Below are 24,087 nucleotides of genomic sequence, written 5' to 3'. Positions count from 1 at the left end.
TATCAGCTCTAGAGTTGGATTACGAGGGTCAAAACCCAAGCTCTTCCATTTATTAACAAAGCTCTCTACCCATATTCTTTTTTTTTTCTCTGCCCATTTTCTTATTTATATAACAAACGTAAGAATGTCTACCTCATAGAGCTGTCATGAAAACTAAACTGGACTAATACATATAAATTGCTTAAAATGCTGCATGATAAATAGCAAGCACTCAATAAAAACTAGTAACTACTATTATTACAGCAACTTAAAAGTACACAAGCTATACGGTTTTCTTATAGTGTATTTGTATCAAGTCTTATAATCTATAAAAGAATGGTTTCCACTTAAATTAAACAAAACAGGGGCGCCTGGGTGGCACAGCAGTTAAGCGTCTGCCTTCGGCTCAGGGCGTGATCCCAGCGTTATGGGATCGAGCCCCACATCAGGCTCCTCCGCTATGAGCCTGCTTCTTCCTCTCCCACTCCCCCTGCTTGTGTTCCCTCTCTCACTGGCTGTCTCTATCTCTGTCGAATAAATAAATAAAATCTTTAAAAAAAAAAAATTAAACAAAACAAAACCCTACAATAAAGTGACTGTAAGTTAGTTTACCTGAGCAGTTTCTATTTTCAACTTGTCAATATTGAGGGTGTTTCTCTGTAATCCACTGGCAGCCAGTGACAGAAGCTGCTTCAGAGCTTTAATATCTTCTTGTACTTTAAGCATGGCTTTTGAAGACATTCTACTAATTTCTTCTTGTACCTGTTTTTGTTCCTTCACAAATTTCCTAAAAAGATACATAAAACTGAATTTAAAAAAAAATACACCTTTGGTTTCCTACAGGAAAAAAGTATATTTACACTATGTTGGTCAGACTCCTAGTGTTTTAAGAAGGAAATATTAAAAATTCATCTACAGTTCACATGCTTTTTTCAGAATGACAATGACAAAATTTTAATTCCTATTATTCTGCTTTCTCTCAATTTGCAAAAATATTAAAATTTTTACCCAAGTTAAAAAGTTTAAGAGGAAGAAGAGATGTTCCCTCTAAAATATATTCTAACATTCTTCAACATGATTTATCTAATTACATTTGACACACTTACTGGAGATTTTCAACATCCTGGCAGATGACAGGAGGTAGATTTTCATCCTTCAGTGCTTTACTATCCCTAAGAAAAATGCCACAGATGTATTAAAGCCATTGAGATTATAAAAAGCTGAAAGCTGAGTTCCACTAGAGTATGCATTAAAGGGGAGGAAATAAAGCAAATATTCCCCATTTATAACTTTCATGGTTGATTTCAAATCTCTTTATAAAAAACTGTAAGTTTCCTGACCTTTAAAATAACTTTAACAATTCATCTGACAGGGAGATTTCTTTTCTAAAAAGACTGGCATCTATCACAAGTACACATAAATGCATCTGACCAAATGTTTAAGAAAAAAATGAGAAAATACAACAGATTAAATACTGAACTAAGCTCCGCTGGCTCAAAAATTCTATGACTGACTTTTTATTCAGTTTAAAAATATTAAAACATGCATTAAAGAAAGTCTACAAAACTTCTCATAACAAGATGCTCGCTATATTTTACTTTAATAATTTCAATTTATTCTTCAACAAAATAAAACTTAGGAATGGGCTAAGGGAATCATAAACATTTAATAAGGATAGAAATAGGTGAAATTTGGCATGCTGTAATGTAATTATGAGTTAAATTTTAGTCACAGATCGGCTACTACTTCCTTGATATAACCCTAAGCAAACCGCAGTCTCTTCCAGCTTTCTCATTCATGTAATAGGGCTAAAATAAACACAAGATGTTTTGGAGGCATGAACTTGATCATTTATTTACAAATGTTTTATTTAATGTAATACAAATTAAGTAAGAAAATATAAGTGCAGTAAAAACAGTGATCTTGATTCAAACATACATGGATGTATATGGAGGCTTTTCTCCCTCTTCATCATCAGAAAATGGTACTGATACAGTAATTTATATATAAAAGGTGATTTATACATAAATTGAGCAGAAGACATCCTAGAATTGGTTATAAATTTTCCTAATGATTAAAAATTAAAGATTTGACCTTTCAAAATCTTTCCAGAGCATATATTTATTATTTTATTTTAGACAAAAAGTGAATTGAAGAATTTTTCTTCTAAACGCCTATATGGTTTCATTTACTTCCAATACCACTTGCCTACAAATTAACAAATAAAATTCTTCAATTAAAGTATTTTAAAAGTTAAATTGTAAACTTACTCTGGTCTTGTTCCCGTTTTATCACCTAGAAAATTCAAGAAGCTTCATGTAAAAACAGGTCATTTAACAATGTAGTCCAAACACAAGTTTTAATTTAACACAAACTAAGCTATAAATAGAAACTGCTAAGCATTTTTTAGACTGCCTCTTACACATCATGTGAGGTCATGACTTGTCACAAACTCCAAACACAGCATGTTATGGAGACATATTTGTGTACATATAAACACATAGTTATGTATCTGATTTTTATCTATTTCTTTCAAGGGCAAGAATCTTCCTCTTTTAACTATCTTCCATGAAAAATATTCTTGCACAGTGCTAACTCCTGAGAGTCTTACCTGATGCTTTCTCAGGTTCTACCCATTTAGAATGCTAAAATATGTCAGACTACCTGGACATCTCTAAATATTTTACAAAAGCAGCAATTTTTTTTAAAGATGAAGTTTTTAATGTGTGCAGATATATCAACAACTTTTTACTAACACCTATTTAGTGGTCATCACATTAATAGTATATGTCTAAAAATAGAAAAGTAAAAATGCTCTGTCAGCAAAATGCAATGACTCAACTTTCTACTTTTCCAAAATTTATTTCACACTACAAAATAAGACCTGCTTAATTAAGAAAATACAGGAACACACAAAACTTCATCCCACCAGAGAACCTTAACGGTTCCTCTTACAACCTATTTCTGCACTTACACACACACATTTTTAAAAGCAATCAGGACTATAAGTTAACATATCTTCTCAGCATATTGTAATTAAGTCTTTTACATGTCACTTAACATGATTTTAAATGACCACAGAATACTGATGACATAGCTGTATCAGAACCTTTATGCCCAACCCTCTTCCTAACATAAGAGCATTCATTATATAAATGCTGCTACAATCAATGTCTTTATCTCCAAATACTTGTGCATGACTTTATTTGTATTCCAAACAAAGAGGAATTTATAGGTCAAAGATTACATCAGGGAAGGCCTCTGATATATTATCAAACTGATCCTTTAAAACAATTGTTCCAATTTATCTTCCCACCTACTATGAATAAGAATACCTTTTCCACCACACCAAACAACAATGAACTTTTTAAAAAAATAATCACTGCCAGTGTATAGACAAAAATGCCACTTCATTATACTCTAAATTCATATTTCTGACAGCACTAAGTAAAACATTTCAAATGTTAATTAAACAAGTATATTTCTCTTTTAGTGAATGGCCTATTCAGGCTATTTGTACATCTTTGAGGAATGTCTCTCACTGACTTCTAAGAGCTATTTTAACAGTAAGCACATATATATTTCATGTGTCTATTTCTAAAATCAGACCCTAATTTTAAGATACAACTCAATTTCAGATGTTAAAATGTGAAAAAATAAGCATCTAGAAATCAAGTATTTTACTTCCAATTTCTCATTTACCTTTTGCCTTTGTCCATGGGGATTCTTTTGTTTACCTCTTTAACTATAATTTATTTTTCCATATTTCATATTTCACTAACTCTCAGATCTTTCTCTTTCATAGCTTAACATTTCTGAAATTGGTACCCATGTTCTACAGATGGGGGTCTTTGATTGGATGAAGGACACAGTAATATAGTAGGGATTTAATTTTTTTTGAAATAGTGCAACTTTTTTATTCATTAATGTACTATTTTGCTCTTTCTTTGACATTCCATTTTTATTATATTTATAGAAGTTTATATACAGACAACCTGTGTATATAAAACTTAGGCCTGTTTTTAGCCTACCACGGGCCCTGACTAGACTATCTAGCTTTGCATCTGTAATACCTGTGGACTGCTATAAAAGCTCCCTAACAGCACTCCATATCTGTTCTTGCCCTCCTGCATATTATCTTCCATATGGCTGCCAGAATGCTCTTCTTCAAATATGTATCTCATGTCACATTATCCACATCAAAACCCTAGTGGGTCTCAACTGTCCTCTGTGTAATTATAAAACTCCTTAAAGTGGCACACACGGCCCTTCCCTTTATGATGTCTGGAATCTGATCTTCCCATGCTGTAGCTCACTGGTCTTCCAGCAGTTCTTCAAAAGAGTAAAGATCAGCCTCATCTCTAGGTCTTATTCCATGCTGCCCCCACTTACAGAACATTGCTTCCTACCACTCTTCATCTATTAAACCCAATACTGCAGGTCCAGGCTAATTGATATAGCTACTGGAGAAACAGAGAAATCCTATAGATTAAAAAAGAACCCCTTCACATGTACAGCAGGTTAAAGGGAACTGGATGTGGGACATCAAGTCCTGTGCAATTACTCTACATATTCCTTTTGTTCAACTCTAAGGAACAACCTGAGAGGAAGACAATGGGGGGGGATTAACTCCTTATATTTCTCCTACTCCTTTGCCTCAATCAGCTCTTTTACATGGAGCCTAAAAGCAATTACAATAAAGAGAGAAACAGTTTCATAATTAAAATCGAAGTAGGTGGAGGGTACCAGACAGCTCCAGCCAAGTAAAAAAATAAGCTGTTAAAACATCTAAGATTACTTTTCTAATTTTGAAGTTGCTACAAAGAAAACTAAGTAAAAACAAGAGATACACCCCGATGTTTAAAAATCAATTTTCAGTCAAAGAAATATAATCCCAAATTTTCTAAGTTTAAAAGGATTTTAGGATAGCCAGCTTTTAAAACAGTACTTCACCCTAGAATAGCATCTCTACATAATAAAAACCACATCCAAATCAAAAAACTCTCACATAGCTGTACGGACACAGCATATTTTACATCTTTATCTATTACGTCATTCTAAGTTCTTCAGAGGGGTTCAATGCAATATGCATGTATATACCCTAGTGAAACATGCTTTCATCAGAGGCAGAAGAGACATTACAAGACAAAACAAAAAATCACGCACAGGGAATCAACAAAACTAAAACACTTTTCAAAATGAATCTGGATTGGTAATTTTTAAAAAGAATATTCAGCATGGCAAGAGCGTAGAGAGAAGGGCATTTTCATATTAGCTGGTGGGAAATAAATTGGTAAAACCTTTCTGGAAAGTAATTTCCAATATATACCAAGAGTCTCCAAAACTGTCCTTCTCTTTAACCCAATGATTCAGTTTCTAGGTATTTGTTTAAAAAAAAAAATAACCAAAACTATGAATGAAAATTTTTAATAAAAGGAAACACCTAGACAGCATTTACTATGTGCCTGGCTCTGCTGAAGTTTTATAAATAGTAATCCTCAGACCAACACTGTTCTTTTCCCCCACTTTACAGATAAAGAAACTAAAACAAAGAGGGATAAGTAACCTGAATAAGGTCACAAAGCTTGTAAATAGCTGGGGAGATTTGAAGACAGACAATTTCAGCTCAAGTCTACACCCTTAAACTACAATACTATGTTGCCTCTCCCTATAAAGATGCTCAATATGTTGATACTTCCCAGAATAAAAGAACTGAAAACAAACACTAATAATACAATGATGGTTGACTAATGATGCATTGATTCATAAAGGTGATATTAAGCAGCAGTAAAATATTCCTAAAGAATTACTGAACTGACAAATACTTATGATATAATACGTGAGAACGAACAGGTTACAAAGCAGTACAGTTGACCTTTGAACAATGCAGGGATTAGGGTCCCAACCCCCCAGGTAGTTGAAAATCCGCACATAATTTTTGACTCCCTAAATATTTGACTCCCCTAATTTTTGACTCATAGCTTACTGCTGACCAGAAATTTTACTGACACTATAAAGAGTCAATTAACACACACTTGTATGTTATATGTACTATATACTGCATTCTTACAATAAAATAAAATGTTATTAAGGAAATCATAAGGAAAACACATTTACAGTACTCCACTGTTATTTACTGGAAAAAATCCACCGTAAGTGGACCTAAACAGTTCAAAGCATGTTGTTCAAGGGTCAACTTGTACACTGTATATGCGTGCATGATCCCAACTTAAGAATATATATTAATACACACATTAAAATAGATACATAAGACATATGCACATACAAAACTCAGGTTTCTACAAAAATAAAATCTTACACAGCACACACAAAATTTGTGAAATATAAAGCAAACAAATTTAAAAGTAAAAATTTTACTAGTGAATATATAACTAAAAATGTTCCTGACATAGGAATTTAAGTTACTGTTAGAACATAACATTACTTACTCTTTTTATCTGATGAGCTACTAAAATCTATACCACCAAGGCCTTCATTGCCTGCAGTTGAAGTTGCTGCTGTGGTTCCCAAAGTCAAGCCTAAAGCATTCTGTCCAAGTCCTACAAATAAGCCAAATATAATTTACAAAGTTCACTGAAACTCTTTATAATGATTTTCCCTTAATGACCAAAGCTCTCAAATGCTTTTAAGTTGGATCCCATTTTTCTCCATACTTGATTTAAACAAATGACAAGGAATAAATCTAGAGCTGGGATTCAATGGTATATGTAGTCTGGATGATATAATTTTAACTTCTTTACTTTTTAGGTAATTTTTTTAAGTGTAGTTGACACACAATGTCACATTAGTATACAACAGTGATTTAACAAGTCTACACATTATGCTATGTTCACCATAAGTGTCACTACCCCATCTGTCACCATACAACCGTATTACAGTACCACTGATTATATTCCCTAAGCTATACTTTTCATACCTGTGACTTACTCATTCCATAACTGGAAGCCTATACCACCCCCCTCCCCTTTGCCCATTTTGCCTGTCCTCCCTACCCTTTCTGGCAACCATTAGTTCTCTGTATTATGGGTCTATCAATTTTTCTTTACTAAAAAGGTCAGAGTGTATCTGCTAATTCAATAAATGTGAACATACTACTTGTTTTTTAAACCCTCCTAAAAAAGCAGTTTTAGTTTGTATATTTTCAGGTGAATACTTCTTGTCTTCCAGTCATGCTTTGGAATTGTATACTTTTAAAATAATCTAACATTGGATGTGTTAATTAACTTGATGGGCATTTATAATGTGCATGTATATATGAAATCATTATGCTCTACACCTTAAATATCTTACAATTTTACTTCTCAATTATACCTCAACAAAGCTAGTGACAGATAAATAAAATAATCTAGTAATGATTTATAAGATTTCAGTATAACATAAAGCAAATAGTTTTACTATTAATGAAATTTAAAGAACTAAGAGTTGGAAGCCTTACAGTTCAAACATCATCAATATTTCAAACTCCTAAGCCTTTTTAACAAAACCTTAATGAAAGAAGTAGACTTCATTTATTTAAATCCTACCTCACACAAAAGGAACTGAAGGGGCTAAACTATAGTTAACCTTAAGTCATTAATGTATGCTCGTGAATCAAGTAGAAAAATTTTAAAGACCATGCATTGGTAAATTATCGAAGTCCATGCATTTCCAAGCTGACACAACTGTGGTTCTTTTTGGACAGATGCTATTTACTTTAAAAGCAGAGGAAACAGTAGGATATACTGGATAAGAGCATGGGATAACTGAAAACTGCATTTAAATACTGGCAATGTGTGAAATATAGCTAAATAAATGTCCATTTTTTAAAAAATCAATGGCATCTTTACGTTAGCATAACCATAAATCAAGCACCGACCTATGTCTAGAGTCTCAAAAAAATTAGAACAGGCCTAAAAACTCATTAGCAAGACACAAAAACAATCCTCCACCTCCCCTTTCTGTTATTTTTGTGTTTTGTTCTCACAGGAATCTTTGGGAGAGATGTTTAAATACTTATGCTGCAAAGAAATGTTACAGTCATCCAGTGATTTGGTTATGAGAAGACATTCTGAATAGCTACAAGGTTAGACAATAGCGACAAAAATAAGTATTTGAAAGACCACTGCAAACTTGAATGCTACGTATCTTTACAGATTATCTTCACCAACTCTTTTTTTCCCATTCCACTGACCTGGAGTTTCTTCATTAAATTTAGTATCTGAATAGAGTACATGGAAGAACCATTTAACTTTAATAGAAAACACCAGATCATACTCCTTCCTCTCTCCCACATAACCAAGTATTCTCACTCCTATGTTACATTATTATATTACATTATATATAGTATCATGTTTCCTCAAAACATCTGTAGAATCCCTAACATGAGGCTAATTTCAAAATAAGCATGAAATGAAAAATCAATCCAAGACAAAATATTAAGTATTCTCTGCCAAGTGAATTGATACTTTAGTATTTTGCCTATCATAAATTTAATACCTGTGTTCTAAAACCTTGCCTTCAAAGCATGCTAATACCCCTTCCTGATGTCTGTAATGGAAAGCCATTCTTAAAACCAGGGCTTAAAAGGTTAAGTTGTTTTACAATGGACTTAGATACTAAATGACCCAAGACTATGCAACTGCCATTTATTAAAAAGATAAGTTTCTCTACAATAGTTTACAGGCTCCTTAAATAGGTTCTTCTTTCCTTCTTGATCTAGTCAGTCAATATTGAGAAACAGAAAAATTTATTTCTACAATATGGCTAAGATGTCTAATTATGTATGAAAAACATTACTTTTTATTCAGTTTTCATACTAAACAAAAACCATACAGGTTAAGGAGACAAAGTGGTCTGTTCAAAAGGTCAAAATCCAGATAAAGTAAATTTAAATATAAATATTTATTATTTCGGAAAATGAACACCATCAATTACCTGATGCCGCTGTATTTGAACTCTGGAAAAGCGAACCTCCCAAACCAGCTAAGGCTCCCCCTAAGGAAAGGCTTGTTGATGCGGTGGTAGTTGTGGCTGTTGTTCCACCCAAATTATTGAGGGTAAATCCTGTAGATGCTGTAAGAAGTGAAACTGTAAGGCTTCACAAGGAAACATCACTTCTAAGAACACCAGAAAAAAATACAAAACACTTCCACCAAAAAAAACCCCCCTCATGTCCGTGATAAAATTCACTCTTAGGGAAAACTACTCACTAAAGATAAAAGTATATGTACTTAAGAATAAAGAGAAATAGAACCTTAAAGCAAACGCTAGTGACAGAAATAAGAGTTTTGGGTAATACCAGAATGGTATCAGGTAACTGATTCTAGACAGTAATAAAGAGTTTTCAACCCAGGACACCAACTTCGCCTTCAAAATGGAATGAATCCTAAGCCAGGCACGGTTTATGCAAACTCTTATCCTTCCTTGTCACCAAAATGCTCCTTGAAAACAAAGTGGATATTAACAGTTTTACATGTTACCTCTCACCCTGTCCCTGCTATGCTCTGTAGAGATCAACTTCTAGGATGGCCCCTGCTGCTTTAAAGCCCAATGATGATCTTCTTCACAAATCAGCAATTTAGTAGCTCAAAACTGCTGAGTGATTAAGTGTTTGTTTTAAAGTCGGTTTCTCACAGGGTAGGGAGCCCAATGTGGGGCTTGAACTCACAACCCTGAGACCAAGACCCGAGCTAAGATCAAGAGTCAGATGCTTAACCAACTGAGCCACTCAGGCGCCCCCCCACTGAGTGATTAAAATAAAAACTTTCCAAAACCAAAGTTATCTTTAATAAAGGTGGATACCTATATTCACTAGCCAAAAACAAAATAAAATTCAACCACAAAACGTGACTTTTTCCATTCTGCCTTACCTGCTGGAGTTGATGTCAGAGCAGACGAAAGCGTAAGACCACTAGCTGAGGTAGAAGTAATAGGGAGAGCAAATGGTGTGGCAGATGCGGCAGGTTTAGTGAACCCTAAACTGAAACCCGTTGTAGACGCAGATGTAGTAGCTGGTGTTCCTGTGTCAAACAAACAGACAGACAAATCCTATTTTACCGTAACTGTGTATGTATTATACCAGTTTCAATCAGGATCCCTAAAAGTTTGTGATCCTACTTTTGTAGATAGAAGGATACTTGGAATGTACGAAAAAGGAAAATAAAGCAGTTGGAACCAAATCATGGCGGATACTTAAAAGAGGACGCTATTATTTAGGAAAAGCAAAATAAAGTCTAATCAATGTGGTAATATTGAAATCCAATTTCAGTTCTACCCCTGGATTTACCTAAAAGAGCATTTACCCTTCCTTTCCTTTATACTCAGCAGAAAAACATCCCTCCCCTCCAAGGCTAAACCACCATTCTCTACTGCTTCCTCTTCCTTTTGTGTTTGTCTGCTTCTGCTACTCCTTTCAGTCTGCTTTTGTCCATCTCCTTCCTCTGTTCACTTCTTTTTTTTTTTTTTTTAAAGATTTTTTTTTTATTTATTTATTTGACAGAGATAGAGACAGCCAGCAAGAGAGGGAACACAAGCAGGGGGAGCGGAAGAGGAAGAAGCAGGCTCACAGCAGAGGAGCCTGACGTGGGGCTCGATCCCATAACGCCAGGATCATGCCCCTGAGCCGAAGGCAGACGCTTAACCGCTGTGCCACCCAGGCGTCCCCCTCTGTTCACTTCTTATATGATACTGCTTATGGCTCCAGGCCTGCTCTCATACTTTTCAACTGCAGAATTTCAACTAGGGGAACATGGGTCTAAATCTACACCTACCGGAGTCTCCCTGGCCTGGATGTCCCTTCCCTTTGCACCTCTACATCTCCCTCTTAAAAACAAACACAAAAAAAACTTTCCTAAATCCCCTGCCGTGGTCCACTCAGTTGCTCAAGCCAGAAACCATAATCACCCCTGACATCCCTTCTCTCTCCTGCACTCCACTAGTTACAAATCCTGTTGATTCTACTGCAGAAATAGCCCTGGATTACAAGCATCCTCGAAACCCTTAGTTCAGGTCATCTCTCTCTCAAGTATAATTATAATAACCTCTTAATTTGTTTCTGTGCTATTGGTCCTTCTAAACTTTAATCTATTCTTGGAATTATTTCAGTTACTTAAAAATGAGAGAGAACACCAACAAAAAATAATACCCCAGTGATTCTCCCTGACTAAAGGTTCTTATTAGTTCTATACTATCTCTACACTATAGAGTCGAAAGGCGTGGCACACAACCACCTTTCCTATATAGTCCCAACCTGCTCCTCACACCCCCTCTCCCTATCATTCGCACTTCTGAATCCTAAACTCCAAGAACCAAGTACTCTTCCTATTTCCCTGGATCCCCTTATGACTGGGCCTTTCCACTCCTCCATCAGGAATGATGTTTCCTGCCCCCAATATAAACTCCCACGCTTATCTTCCTCTGCCTTCCTTGGTGCCTTTCATACTTGTTAGAGTATTTACCAGATCACACAAGAACATATTACTATTCCTGCCAGTCACCTTCACCTCATAACCCACTGAATGCCTTGCTCATGTACTCAGCAGTTCTTGACATCATCAGTACCATCCTCACCACCTGTACCATCACCACACCAACAGCTAATGCTAAACGTTCAAAGCATTATGTAAGGCCACAGAGTTAGGAAGTAGTAGCTGCTAAAAAACATTAAATAAAGAAATACATAACGACCTGTATTTTGGCTTCTCCTCGAGGCGCTGAGAGAAGCAGCTGCCAGAAACTGAACTTCGGACTGCCCTTACCACAACCAGAAATTCCTGCCAGAGTACAGTGCTTTGAAATCCTGTATGGGTTCTACAATCTCAGAAAATAAGAGAATCCAACTGTTTGCCCTTGAAGCCAATCCTGTCCAAAACTCTGGTAGCAAACAGATGTGTTACACTTTCTGCTGATAACAGGTGAGCAGCATCCAAATGAAGAAAGTCCACCACTCTTTAGTTAATTTCAATTTTTATTTTAAATTAATAAATTTAACTGAGTTTCCTCACTGTCCTTTCATTCATTCATTTCCTTGGACATTATTAACTGCCATCCTACTTACTCACATTCCCTTTGGCATATTACTACAGAGACTATGATGTTTTTGAGCTGGAAGGAAATCCAAAAACATTTTAGTCCAATACACTCGTTTTATAGATAACTAAAAGATGCCAGATACTACATGACTACCTGAGACCTCACAATGATTTGGAGGTACAAGCAGGGTTTAATTCCAAGACTTCTGGCCTATAGTTTGTTGCTTTTTTTCACTAAGAGGATTCAAATGACTACAAAATACAATGTGAAATAAATCTCCACCGAAAAACCATTTCTGTATTTAAGGTGTTTTTTCTGAATTAAAAAGTCATTGACTTTTTTAAAAACTCCAATACTGAAAGGTTCTGTGATGAGTCAGTGTTTGCGATCTATATCAGGTTCCTCACATGCTTCCTTCTATACCCCAGCTCTGTGAGATATTAAGAAAGAGAAAAGTAGAAAACCACAGATCTGGGATCTTTCCTCAAAAATTCTTACCCAGAGTTAATCCTGTAGTTATGGTTGTTGCTATTCCTGGGGACAGAAAGAGAAATAAAATTGAACCATCAATGGAAGATGACATTTTGGGGGGTTTATCACAAGGGCAGGACATGAAGTCATCCTCAGGGTGTGATACCACAACACCCAGTATCTTCCACCATAACCACTAATACAAACATTCTTCCTATAGCACTGGTTTTCATATTACAGGCTGTATATAATTTGATAAATTAGGGAATAAGATTTATAAATGCAAACAACTACTGCTTGTAGCAACATTAGGCAAGGACAAAAAAAGCTACTCCAAGCAAACACTGGCACACAGAATTGTCTCAGAAGCTCACTGGCTGCTCTCATATTTACTCCTGCAGTTCTTACATTTTCTATGTGTGGCTGTGAAAAGTTGCAATCAAAGCTGGAAGGTCAATGCAAAAAGTGGTAACAGAGACCAAGGGGCCCTGAATGTAGAGAATAGAGTAAATAAAGAAGTAAACTTTTTGAATGGCAGCATCAGTGAAACTATTTTTAACTTAATAATAACCAAATAGCTGTTAAGTATTAAAAAACAAACAGCTTTTTATTATTGAAATGTCTACCAGAAACCTTGACCTCTTGCCCTTTCCCCATCGAAACAACTGTTTTAATTATACAAAAACTAAAAACATCTCCGAGGAAGGTAAATTATAATGTTATAGCAAGATAGGATTCTGACCGTCCCACATATGCTAAATTAATAAATATCCAAATTGGTAAACTTGACTTATCTTCACCAAGGTAAAACACTGCATTAATATAATCCAATATAAAAATTAAATTAATTCTTTAAAGAAGTGTATCTTCTGTGTGTCAAGTATATTAAAAAAAAGTTATTTAAAAAAAGAGAGACCTTATTTCTTTAAATGTGTTTTCCTTCCCTTTTTTTTTTTAAGATTGATCTACTAATTTTTGAGTGAAAGTTTGAGTGTATGGGGGGCGCAGCAGAGGGATAGGGAGAAGAGAGAGAGACTCTCAAGCCAACTTTCCAAGGAGCCTAAAGCCCAAAGCAGAGCTCATTCCACAACCATGAGATCATGACCTGAGCGGAAATCAAGAGTTAGACCCTCAACCAACTGAGCCACCCAGGCGCCCCTAAATGTGTGTTTTCCTTTACACTAAAATAGATTATAAAGAATGTTGGGCCTATCCAACATTAATTCCATATCCCTATATATTTTTTCATCTTACTATTTACCATTTTTCAGGTCTGCCACCAATGACAATCCCTGTAAAGGGAAAAGACACAGAACAGAACTTGAAACAGAATATTCCATACCTACTCCCTGCAAATGTGACAATCATCCTTACCTGTATTTGTTCCTCCTAGAGTGAACCCAGTGGTAGGTTTTGATCCAAAGAGCCCAGTTCCAAAACCAGCTGAAGGAGCAGATGTAGTTGCAGGAGTTGCAGTGCTTCCAAGAGTTCCAAAATTGAGCCCCACAGAAGGGTTGCTTGTTTATAAAAAACACAAAATAAAGTCTACTAGAGCCAGTATTTCCTTAAGAAAAATAAAAATTAACTCTTCAAGGTTAAGTATTCATTTAACATATTCAATATATTGCCAGACTACAAAAGGAACTATTTTTAACCAACCAAATTCAAATATTTTCCTGTTCTCTTTAAAAATGTCACATACAAAAGATTTCAGATCCCAAGTAATCATAAACAGTAACACATATTCTGCTTTTATAAGTTTTATTGAAAGCTAGCGTATTTTAAAATGGCCATAGAGAAACCCTATGAATGTGGATCATTTTCCTCTTGAATGACTCATGTATAGTTTACACTTCTAAATCATTTGTTCTCCCCCACCTACTACTAATATAAAGAAAAATAAAACATACTCAGAAATAAAAAAGTTATTCTAAATTGTCTTTGCCACCTCTCTGTTGCTATATCACCATAATCATGGAGTTGGGCAGGAAGAGGAAGATGCAGTTAGTTTTCTTGTCACCAAAACAGCAGTAAGAACTGGGGTAGGGATGGGAAGAGGAAAAGGACTAAACATAACCTGGCAAGAGTAAAATACAAAGCAAAATTACCCTCTACCCAGATTATGTGTTCATCAGCAGAAATTCTCTTCAGAGTTTTTGAAAGCTTAAAAAGAACAGCTGATAATAGCAAGTGATGTGAACAAAGTTCACAACTTTCAGCTGTTCTTATCAAAACTCAGGGGCTCATATTTGCTATTTATAGTGGGAAAGCAAATAGACAAATAAACAAAAAATCCTGACAACTTGACACTCCAAAAGCTATGCAGGAGAGTTAAGAGAGATTTTAACACATAACATAATGGGAGCGGCTACCATTCATCCTATATAGGTATCCTCATTCCGTCTGCCTGACCTTCCATACAGACACAATCACTGTCAGAAGCCAAGGTCAGTTTTAAAAAGCTTGAAAGTCTGGGACATTTCAATTTAAGGATGCAGCAGTGTTATGGCTGGGTTCCAGTACCAGCTCTCCAGTATCCTGGGACTTGGGTGACATAACTTAGCCCTTTTGATCCTCTATTTCCTCATGTGCAAAATGGGAATAATAGTGCCCACTTGACAGATTTTTTGCAATAGATTAAGAGATTATGCATGGTGAATTAACTTCACTTAATAAATGCTGTTACTACTGTCATCATTAGGAACTTAATAAATTCAACTAAACACATTATATACAAGGTATTACGCCAGCCAATCACTGTGAGGGGAACAGAACTTGAAATCAGCCATCAACACCAAATAGGGGGAAAAAAGGGAGTGTGCCCTGTGTCTTAGTTTATCACTGATTTTAAAACGATCTCTAGGAGCACAGGTGTGCAAAGTACAGAGGGTTGGCAGAACAGGGTTGCAAAGTCTCAAGACCAAAGCACAAATCTTTAAACACTTAATTGACTGAATTAAAAAGGTATTTTAATAAACAATTATTGGCAAATTTTGACGACCTCAAATTAAGAAAATGGTTATTATGCTCTCCTCCCTCCCAAATAATTCAGTGATGCCATTTGATTTTACTGCTACTCCATAAATATACAAAAGATGTACAGTGAAATTATGTATTTTTAGACATTAAAATATTTAAAATTTCTTGACAACTTAAAATAACTGAAGACACAATGAAGTGTTTCATAATTAAATGTGAAAACATTAGCAAAGAAATACATCAAAGTGGTATCTTCTTACTCAGAAACGCAAAGAGAAAATTCTCTGCTGCAGAGAAATTTACTTAGTTTAACAAAAACTACCCCAGACAGGACCACGTTTTGTCTCAAGCCACTATTATCTGCCAATGACTCATCAGGATATGTTAAAGAAAAGCCAAGCTGCCTCCAGCAGGTCAGGAATATTGTTTTAACTTCTCCAGCATGCCCTAATGTGGACTCAGAAAGTAACATTTATTGAGAACTTACCAAGTGTCAGATATGATGCTAAGTACTTACATGCTTTACCTCATTCAACAACTCTGTGAGGTAAACCCTGTTTCCAGATGTGGGGACTGAGGCTTGGAGAGTAACTTCGCTAAAATGATTTACCTAAAGAGACTAAGTCACCAGAAGGCACTAGGGGAATTCAGGTCTCCAAACCAGTACTCCACCAAAACAAATGTTAGACTGTCTCTCCTTTCATTCATTTATCTAAACCCTAAAACTCTAAAAAACTTGGTTTTTTTTTTTGTTGTTTTAATTTTATTTAAGTAATCTCTATACTACAGTGTGGGGCTTGAATTCACCATCCCAAGATCAAGAGTTTCATGCAGTTCTTACTGAATCAGCCAGGTACCCCTTACCTAAGCCCTTCTAAAGACTGTGTACATGTTTCTAGCTCATAAATGATAATTCCTTTACTCAGTCATTCAACAAATATTTATTAAAGCCCTCTTCATGTACCAGGAACTGTCATAGGAATTGAGGATGGAGTGGTAAATAAGACTCAGATCATGCCTTCAGTAAGTTTCCAGATTAATCAATCATTCATTCATTCATTCAAAAAATGTGTACTGAGCTCCACCGTGTCTACCGGGGGGGGGGGAAAAAAATACAACAACCAGTATGAAAAGGTCTTTGCTGTCACAGAGCTTCCATTCTATTGCTGGGATCAGAAAATAAACAAGTCAACAAAAACACAATGAACTGATTACAACTGTGAAAAGTGTTATGTTACAGAGTACTAAGAAGATGGAAACATCCTCTACACTTACAGATCTAAAAAGGCCTCTGTGGAGATGTCAACATTTGAGTCCCAAAAGTAGGCACTAGCTTGGCATATGAGGCAGGAAGTGGTAGGGGAATTCCAATCAGAGAGAACTGCCCCCAAGTGGGAAAGGGTTTGGCCAAGCCCACCTGAAGAACTGAGATAATGCCCAAGTTGCTACAGCAGTATTTTTCAAACTAATATTAGGATCCATTAGTATAAAATCAATTTAACAGATCACAACTGGCATTTTAAAAAATGAAATGCAACAGAAAATATCAAAGTGCATCACATAAATTAAGGATAAATATCTTTCTTTGAAACTCTGTTTCAGTTATTTCTTTGACTGTACCTGTAATGAAATAATTTTTTTCATAGTAGGTCTGTATCACTAAATTGGAGCAAATGAAATGAGGAGATGGGCTTAGGACAAGTCTGAAGAGGTTCCAGATTATTTGGGTCTTGTGGATCATGGTAAGATTTATTTTTACCTCATTCCAAGGATAATGAAAAATCATTAAAGGAAGGCAATGGGATTTTTAAAAAAATGACTCTGACTATAATGTGGTAAAAAGTTTTTTTTTTTTTCGAAGTAGATTTTTGAGACAGGAATTGCGATTCCATTGAACTAATCTAAGTAGATGATGGGAATAGTTTTCATCAAATACCAGAAGGGTTACTGGGTGAAAACCTGAAAGAAATCCTAAGTATTTTTGTAAGAATGTAAGCTTCAAGAGGGTAGGACCCTTATTTATCTCACCATCTAAAACAGAGTCTATTATACAGGAGGGTGTTCAGTAAATATTTGTTCCATGAATGACAAGAGCTTGCAACAGGGTGATGGCACTGGAAGTGAAGCAAATGGAAACTGAATAATTAAAATTATCAGGCCTGGCTGATTAAGGGTGCAGAGAGAAAAGGAGGTATTAAGGTAAATTCCCAGATCTTTTACTTGACTATGTAGTCTGTACCCGACCCCCACCCCTGCCGCTTTTTAATACAACGAAGATATTTTTGCCTTTTTAATCTACAATCACATCCCTCAAGCTTCAGGAGATAGCCTGTAACACTTTCTATGCACAATTCTTGATGTAATGAACTCCTCCACTTTTACCTTAAAAAGATAAACATTAAATCTCTCACCATGAAAATGACCTTTAACTATTTTAAAGGTCTCTTTCTGGACCTTTGCTAGCTTTATTTCGCCACCGCCTGAAGGGGTGGTTTTGCAGGTCGCACAAAAACGATAAATACGCTACCTACATTTTTCAATGTAAGTAGAAGACAATGTGAGTCATTACAACACAACACTCATATACTAATTTGCACATACTGTTCAAAATTATCGCCAATAAATGACGCAACACGTATTTAAAACAAGAAACTACAGTAACAAAGGATAGGGTTCCATTAAGTACAAAGACCTGAGCTCGTTTAAAATCATTAAAGCGGTGGAATGTCCAAAACTGTATCCTGCAATGGAATCTGAATTATCAGAGATAATCTTGTAATTGTCCTCCTTAAAATTTTCTATTGTCTTTTTCTGCAACCCCAGAAAAAGCCACAATGTCGTTCATTCGTTCTGTGCCTCAGACTACCGCACTGCTAGGACTCGGCGTGAAATCCCGGGCCTTTTCACCCAGCCAGACCCCACTCGGTAGAGACACTGTGTGAACCACAGTGGATTCTGGGGACCTCACAACCCTGTGACCACCCTCCCGACTAGGCCGCCAAACGGCAGGACTACGAGGCTGGCGCTGCTCAAGTGTTTTTTTTTTTTCCAGGCCCACCAGAAAGGAAGCCAGCGGGAAGAGAGAAGGACGGGCCCACCCACGAGAGTCTCGCGGGGAGGACCCCGGCCGGGGAGGGGAGAACCCCGGCCGGGAAGGCGAGGAAGCTCGGTTACCTAGATGCCCCGGTTCCGAAGGAGAAACCGCCGCCTGCGCCGGTCCCGCCGGCGGCTACAGTGGTGGAGCCGAGCGTGCTGGTCCCGAAGGAGAACCCCGTGGACATGGCTGCCGGGGCTCAGCGCCGTCAGGAAGCTCCAAGGGGTCTGGGACGCTCCTCTCTCCTCAAAGCCACGGCGAGCTGGGTAGCATCGCTCTTGCCCAGCCGCGACCTGGCGGGAACTTCAAGCCCCAGTGACCGGGAAGACAAGGCCAAAGTGGGTGGGGCAACCACCCGAGAGCACGTTCCGGCGCCTGCCGCGCGCACGTAACTCACCAGGAGCGAGCCCGTCGCGCAAGGCACCTAGGGATGGGGGTGGTCGGCGCGCTGCGCAAGGCATCCTGGGAGGAGGTGGGATGGGGGCGGCTCCGGCCCTCTTAAGCAGTAGGCGCCTAGCGGTAAAGACCAGCGAAACCTTTTCCTTTAGTCCTGTACTGGCGTATGCGTTGACGTAATCTGTACTTTATTGCTGTTGAATCTTAATTATTGCTTATGTCCTTTCCTACTGCTAAAAGGGATGGGCGGAATCCCAGAGTGGGGAAGGCCCTATTGAGCAATCCAAGGCCTGCTATAGAAAAGGAGGCGCGCTCAGTCTTTGGTTGGCTGCCGTCCTTTCCCGGAGAAGGACGGGGAGACTGCCTGCTCCCTGACAGTTCGGAAATCAATCGATAACAATTCGTTCATCCGCTCCACAGCGTTTGGAGCCAGTTAAGCGCAGTCATTGCGAGTTGCCACCCAGAAGGCTCAGAGAGCGTCCTTTGCTGGGGTGGGGGGGGGGTCACCCTGTTGGTAGTGCTGCGCAGACCCCCTGGACGTCAAAGGATGTGGTCAAGTCCACGAAGTTTTGCAGTATATCCTGCTGGGTAGGAGTTAGGGACCCCCGGCCAGTGGCGGGAGATCGCCCTGATAGCTGCCTTCTGGCTTTGGGCTTTGCATTGCTCTGACGCCTCTTTGCTACCTGCTAGAGGAACCGCAAAGTGGAAAGGATAAGTACGGAAACAAGCACAATATAGTGAGGTATTTAAGGGTTCCAGGAGCAATGATGTTCTTATGTTTTCTTAAACATAAGAAAAATGTAGATTTAAGGAAGAGATCCCCTCTTGTAGAAGGATCAGGAAAGGCTTCGTGTCAGTGGTGCATTTGAGGTGCTGTCATCATACTGTGGGTCTTCATTCAGAGATTGTTACATTATTTCCGCAAGTGGTTTTCCTATCTGCGATTTCTTACAGTAAAATTCATCCCATAAGCAACCACCAGATTTGCTCTCAAACGTAATTCTCACCACTGCACTGCCTTGATGGAACACCCAGTGGCTCTTTAGTCTAGCGCTCATTCTCCATATGACAAATCTTTCTAAGCTCACGTCTCACAACTCCTCTTAAAGCAGCACTTTCTTCTGTGTTGAGGTTAGGCATTGCTGCCTCCTGTAGACTGAATTGTGTCCCTCCAAAATTCATGTGTTAAAGCCTTAACCTCCAATGTGATGGTGTTTGAAAATAGAGCTTGTGGAAGGAAATTAGGTTTACATGAGGTCATGAGGGTGGGGTCCTCATGACGGTATAATTCCCTCATAAGAAGAGACACTAGAGAACTCTATTTCTCCACTTCTGAGGACACAGCTAAAAGGCAGCCTTCTTAGGCAAGAAGACAGCTGATGGTCATCTTGATCTTGAACTTCTCAGCCTCCAAAACTGTGAGAAATAAATTTCTGTTGTTTAAGCCGCCCAGTCTGTGGTATTTTGTTATGTCAGCCTGAGCACTTAATACGTTACCTCTCGGTTTGTTTAATTAAAAACTAAATAACATTTTAACTATTATGGGAGTTACCATAAGAATAATAAAAAAGGAACATATTTGAACTGTAGTATAAAGAAAAATTTCATAGTGATTGAACAGGAGGAGAAAAAATATTGAGGGTTTTAGAGCTTCAGTGATCTAGGGAATGCTACTATCAGTGAAGACTTATGAGATGGTCAACAAGAGGACTATTGGGGAAAAATCTAGGGTACTTTCACTGGAAAAAAAAAGATTCAGATGATTTTTGGAGGAAGATAGAATATGGCTCCCTACATCTTTTAATTCCATTGTATATTTTTTCCAAAAGTTTTGAAGAATATCAACATAAAATTAGTAAGATCAAAATGCTTGGCACAGGGGCACCTGCGTGGCTCAGTTGGTTAAGTGTCTGCCTTTGGCTCAGGTCATGATCCCTGCACTGGGCTCCTTGCTCAGCGGCGAGCCAACTTCTCCCTTCGCCTCTGCCTGCCACTCTCCCTGCTTGTGCTGTCTCTCGAAATCTCTCTCTCTGTGTCAAATAAATAAGATCTTTTAAAAAATGCCTGGCACATACAATTTATATGTTAAGTAACAAAACATGTAAGATTAGCTGGAAGGAAAGACCATGTAAAATATAGTAGGGACTAATATGTTCATAATAGGGGAAACTGATGTGGGCTATATAGGAATTATCTTTGCAATCATTCTGTAAATCTAGAACAGTTTTAAAAATAAGTTTGTAAGGGGCACCTGGCTGTCTTGGTAGAGCATGCAACTCTTGATTCTCAAGGCTGTGAACTCAAGCCCCATGGTGGGTGTTGAGTCTAGTTTAAAAAAAACTAAATAAATAAAATAAAAATGAGTTTATAAAAGAAAGTAGTGAGAAATATGACTTAGATAAAAGTTTGAGTTTTTGGGGAGCCACTCAAATTGACAAATTATTCTTTTAAGTTTATCAAAGTTTTAGTATGGCATTTTGGTCTAGTAGTTGGCAGAGTAGTTTAAATTATGCAGCAGTAACTCCCAAGATGCCACAGAGAGGAGCATGCAGAGATGGAAAGTGGTCTAAACGAACAGTAGTATTACAATCTGTTACATGCCTCTAGATACACCGAGTGTAAGACTGGATCTCAAAGACCTTTTCTCCTATAGCTTCTTCTGTTTGTCCTATTAGCAAGAAAATGCTTTACATCCTTTGTTCTACAGAAATAGAACTCCAAAGAAAGCAGTTTCTATAAACCAGTTAATTGGTTATTCAGTGGAAAGCTTGATATAAAATGTCAACATAAGCTTCATGCCTATTTAAGCCTAAAGCCTATGCAGCCAGGCAAAACCATGGAGCACGGGTATTTGGCTTAACCATACTTATTTAGAATAACACATTCTACTCCAAAGGATGTTTCAGATATTCCTCTTTACCACTGTGAGACCTGAGCCCATGTATCAATTCTATGTGAATTACTGTTTTCCAAGGATGAAGCGAATGATTCAGATTCTAAATTATAAAGCAAACCACTTTGCTTCCCCTTGTTTTTCTCTGAGAATCATGCTAAGAAACCCCATCTTTTGCTGATTTACTGGCTGTGTGGTGACAGTGTTAATGTCAAAATCAAACTGAATTATCTGAAAGGCAATAGCACTGTAAAAAAATTTTAATTTCAACTTGCATTAAAATGTCTAAAGAGGCTTGTTTCCGTGGTAAGTTTAGATCAGGATAACTCTGAGAAGTATCATTTGAGAGGTTCTAACATAGAAAGGAAGTTGGAATCTTAAGTCTATTTAAGAGGATCTGCAATATGTATGGTCTGATCCTCTGAAATATCCAAGAGAGAAGTTATAATTTAGAGCTTATATATAACCAGTTGACCTCTGTCTTGAATTTATTCCTGGGGATCTATTGACTTTAAAGATTTAGATAGTGTTCTTCCTTTTTAAAAATCCCATTAAGTTTTCAAAAGATCCAACAACAAAAATTATGGAGAGATAGATCAATAATGAAAATGTGAGAAAATGTTAGTAATTGGTGACTCTACAAGAAAGATACATGGTTGTTCATTGTACTGCTCTCTCAACTTCTCTATAGGTTTGAAATTTTTCATAATAAAAAGCTGGAGCCTAAAGCTAAAACAAAAGTTTCCAAGAATAGATCCAGTTATGATCTGTTTTCCTGATTAAGTGTTCATCCATCACCCAAGAAATAAAAAAAAAAAAAAAAGGAAAGGAATATAGGGAGTTTTACATGAAGCTAATTTTATTTATTTATTTTTAAACATTTGATTTTTTTAAGTAATCTCTACACCCAATGTGTGGTTCAAAGTCACAACCCCACAATCAAGAGTCACATACTCTATTGACTGAACTAGCCAGGCATCCTGAAGCTAATTATATTTAATTTAAAGTGTGGTCATTTGTTTTGAAATTATGTCGTTCCTATTGGTGAGTGTGGGGGATGGGACATGAAAAGGTTGCTTTCATGACCTGATAATGATAATGAATAAGAATAAGATCAGGAAAAGAAACTTGGCAATGTAGGCATAAGATAAATAAGGGAAGCTATCTTGTTGCCATTCATTTTCATGCTTCCCTTTTTCCTTAAAAAAATCCCAATATTGTTCAGTGTGGTACACATTTACCTATGGCCAATTAGGTGTATGGGGGAGACTTGAGATGAGACTCATCTCATGTATGAACATGACTCATTTAAAGGAGTAGCTGCCATACATCCCTTTTGCCATTCTCCTCCTTCTTTCCTGCTGCCTGGGACTTAGACACATGGCTGGGTCTCCAAAAGCCATCCTGGTCTATGAGGAACTTAAGAATGAAATTTACATGCTAAGGAGGGTGTAGCAGAAAAATAGTATCATAGAGTCATCATATCAGCCATGGTTTGCCTACCTTCAGACTTCTTTTGTATTTTAAGATTTTATTTATTTATTTGAGAGAGGGAGAGAGAGCACGCTTGAGCAGGGGCAAGGGCAGAGGGAGAGGGAGCAGCAGACTGCCACTGATCAGGGAGCCTGACATGGAGCTCAGTCCCAGGACCCTGGGATCACGACCCAAGCTGAAGGCAGATGCTCAACCAACTAAGTCACCCAGGCTCCCCTTCAGACTTCTTTTAAATGAAAGAAAAAATCAACTTCTGTGTTAAGTTATCATAGTTGGGTCTACATTATTCATAGCTAAATTTAATATACCAGTTTAAGTAGGAACCCACATGAAAAGATACATTTTACGTGTGTTACTGAAGAAACAGGAAATATCCAAGATGAACCAAGGTCCAGATTATCTATAGGACTGCAATATAGTGATAAAGGCAACAACAAAATATCCTGTTATCTAATTGTTTGGAAACATGCTAGCAGAAGGCACAGTCAGGTTCTAGTCTCAAAAACATGGGAGCCAAAGAGGGAGAATGTATCTGCATTTATTGCTCTCATATTTTAAGGAAACAAGCCACTGTACCTGATGGACTCAGTGTCCACTCTCATGAAGCAGAAATGCATTCATTGCCTGTTCCATAGCATGCACAAAATTTCCCTCAATTCTCTTTGATCGGTTTTCCCGTAGCTTGATTAGACCTCTTTTGGTTACAGGGAATAGAAATCCTCTCAAAGTAGTTTAAGCAAAATGTATGTGG

At 37.3% G+C, this 24,087-nt stretch overlaps 1 protein-coding gene across 2 annotated transcripts in view; it reads right to left on the bottom strand.

Annotated features, from left to right (window-relative positions):
• The window catches only part of NUP58 (nucleoporin 58), a 38,817-nt gene extending 19,871 nt beyond the window's left edge, over positions 1 to 18,946 (bottom strand). The window contains exons 1-9 of one of the 2 annotated variants that reach the window (XM_019801202.2): positions 18,634 to 18,946; positions 13,855 to 13,997; positions 12,508 to 12,543; positions 9,849 to 9,998; positions 8,914 to 9,051; positions 6,429 to 6,539; positions 2,250 to 2,274; positions 1,086 to 1,151; positions 592 to 766 (exon numbers count right to left, since the gene is read on the bottom strand). In XM_019801202.2, the coding sequence (XP_019656761.1) occupies positions 592 to 766; positions 1,086 to 1,151; positions 2,250 to 2,274; positions 6,429 to 6,539; positions 8,914 to 9,051; positions 9,849 to 9,998; positions 12,508 to 12,543; positions 13,855 to 13,997; positions 18,634 to 18,740 (951 nt within the window). In that variant the 5' untranslated portion in view covers positions 18,741 to 18,946. The remainder of the gene's footprint in view (positions 1 to 591; positions 767 to 1,085; positions 1,152 to 2,249; positions 2,275 to 6,428; positions 6,540 to 8,913; positions 9,052 to 9,848; positions 9,999 to 12,507; positions 12,544 to 13,854; positions 13,998 to 18,633) is intronic. The other variant, XM_002920665.4, reaches the window with a different exon arrangement.
• Positions 18,947 to 24,087: the final 5,141 nt, after the last annotated feature.

This window comes from Ailuropoda melanoleuca, chromosome 7 (genome assembly GCF_002007445.2).
Source record: "Ailuropoda melanoleuca isolate Jingjing chromosome 7, ASM200744v2, whole genome shotgun sequence".
Classification (NCBI taxonomy): Eukaryota; Metazoa; Chordata; class Mammalia; order Carnivora; family Ursidae; genus Ailuropoda; species Ailuropoda melanoleuca.
The sequence above is the reverse complement of the archived record's forward strand: the minus strand, read 5'-3'. Positions and strand labels throughout refer to the sequence as shown.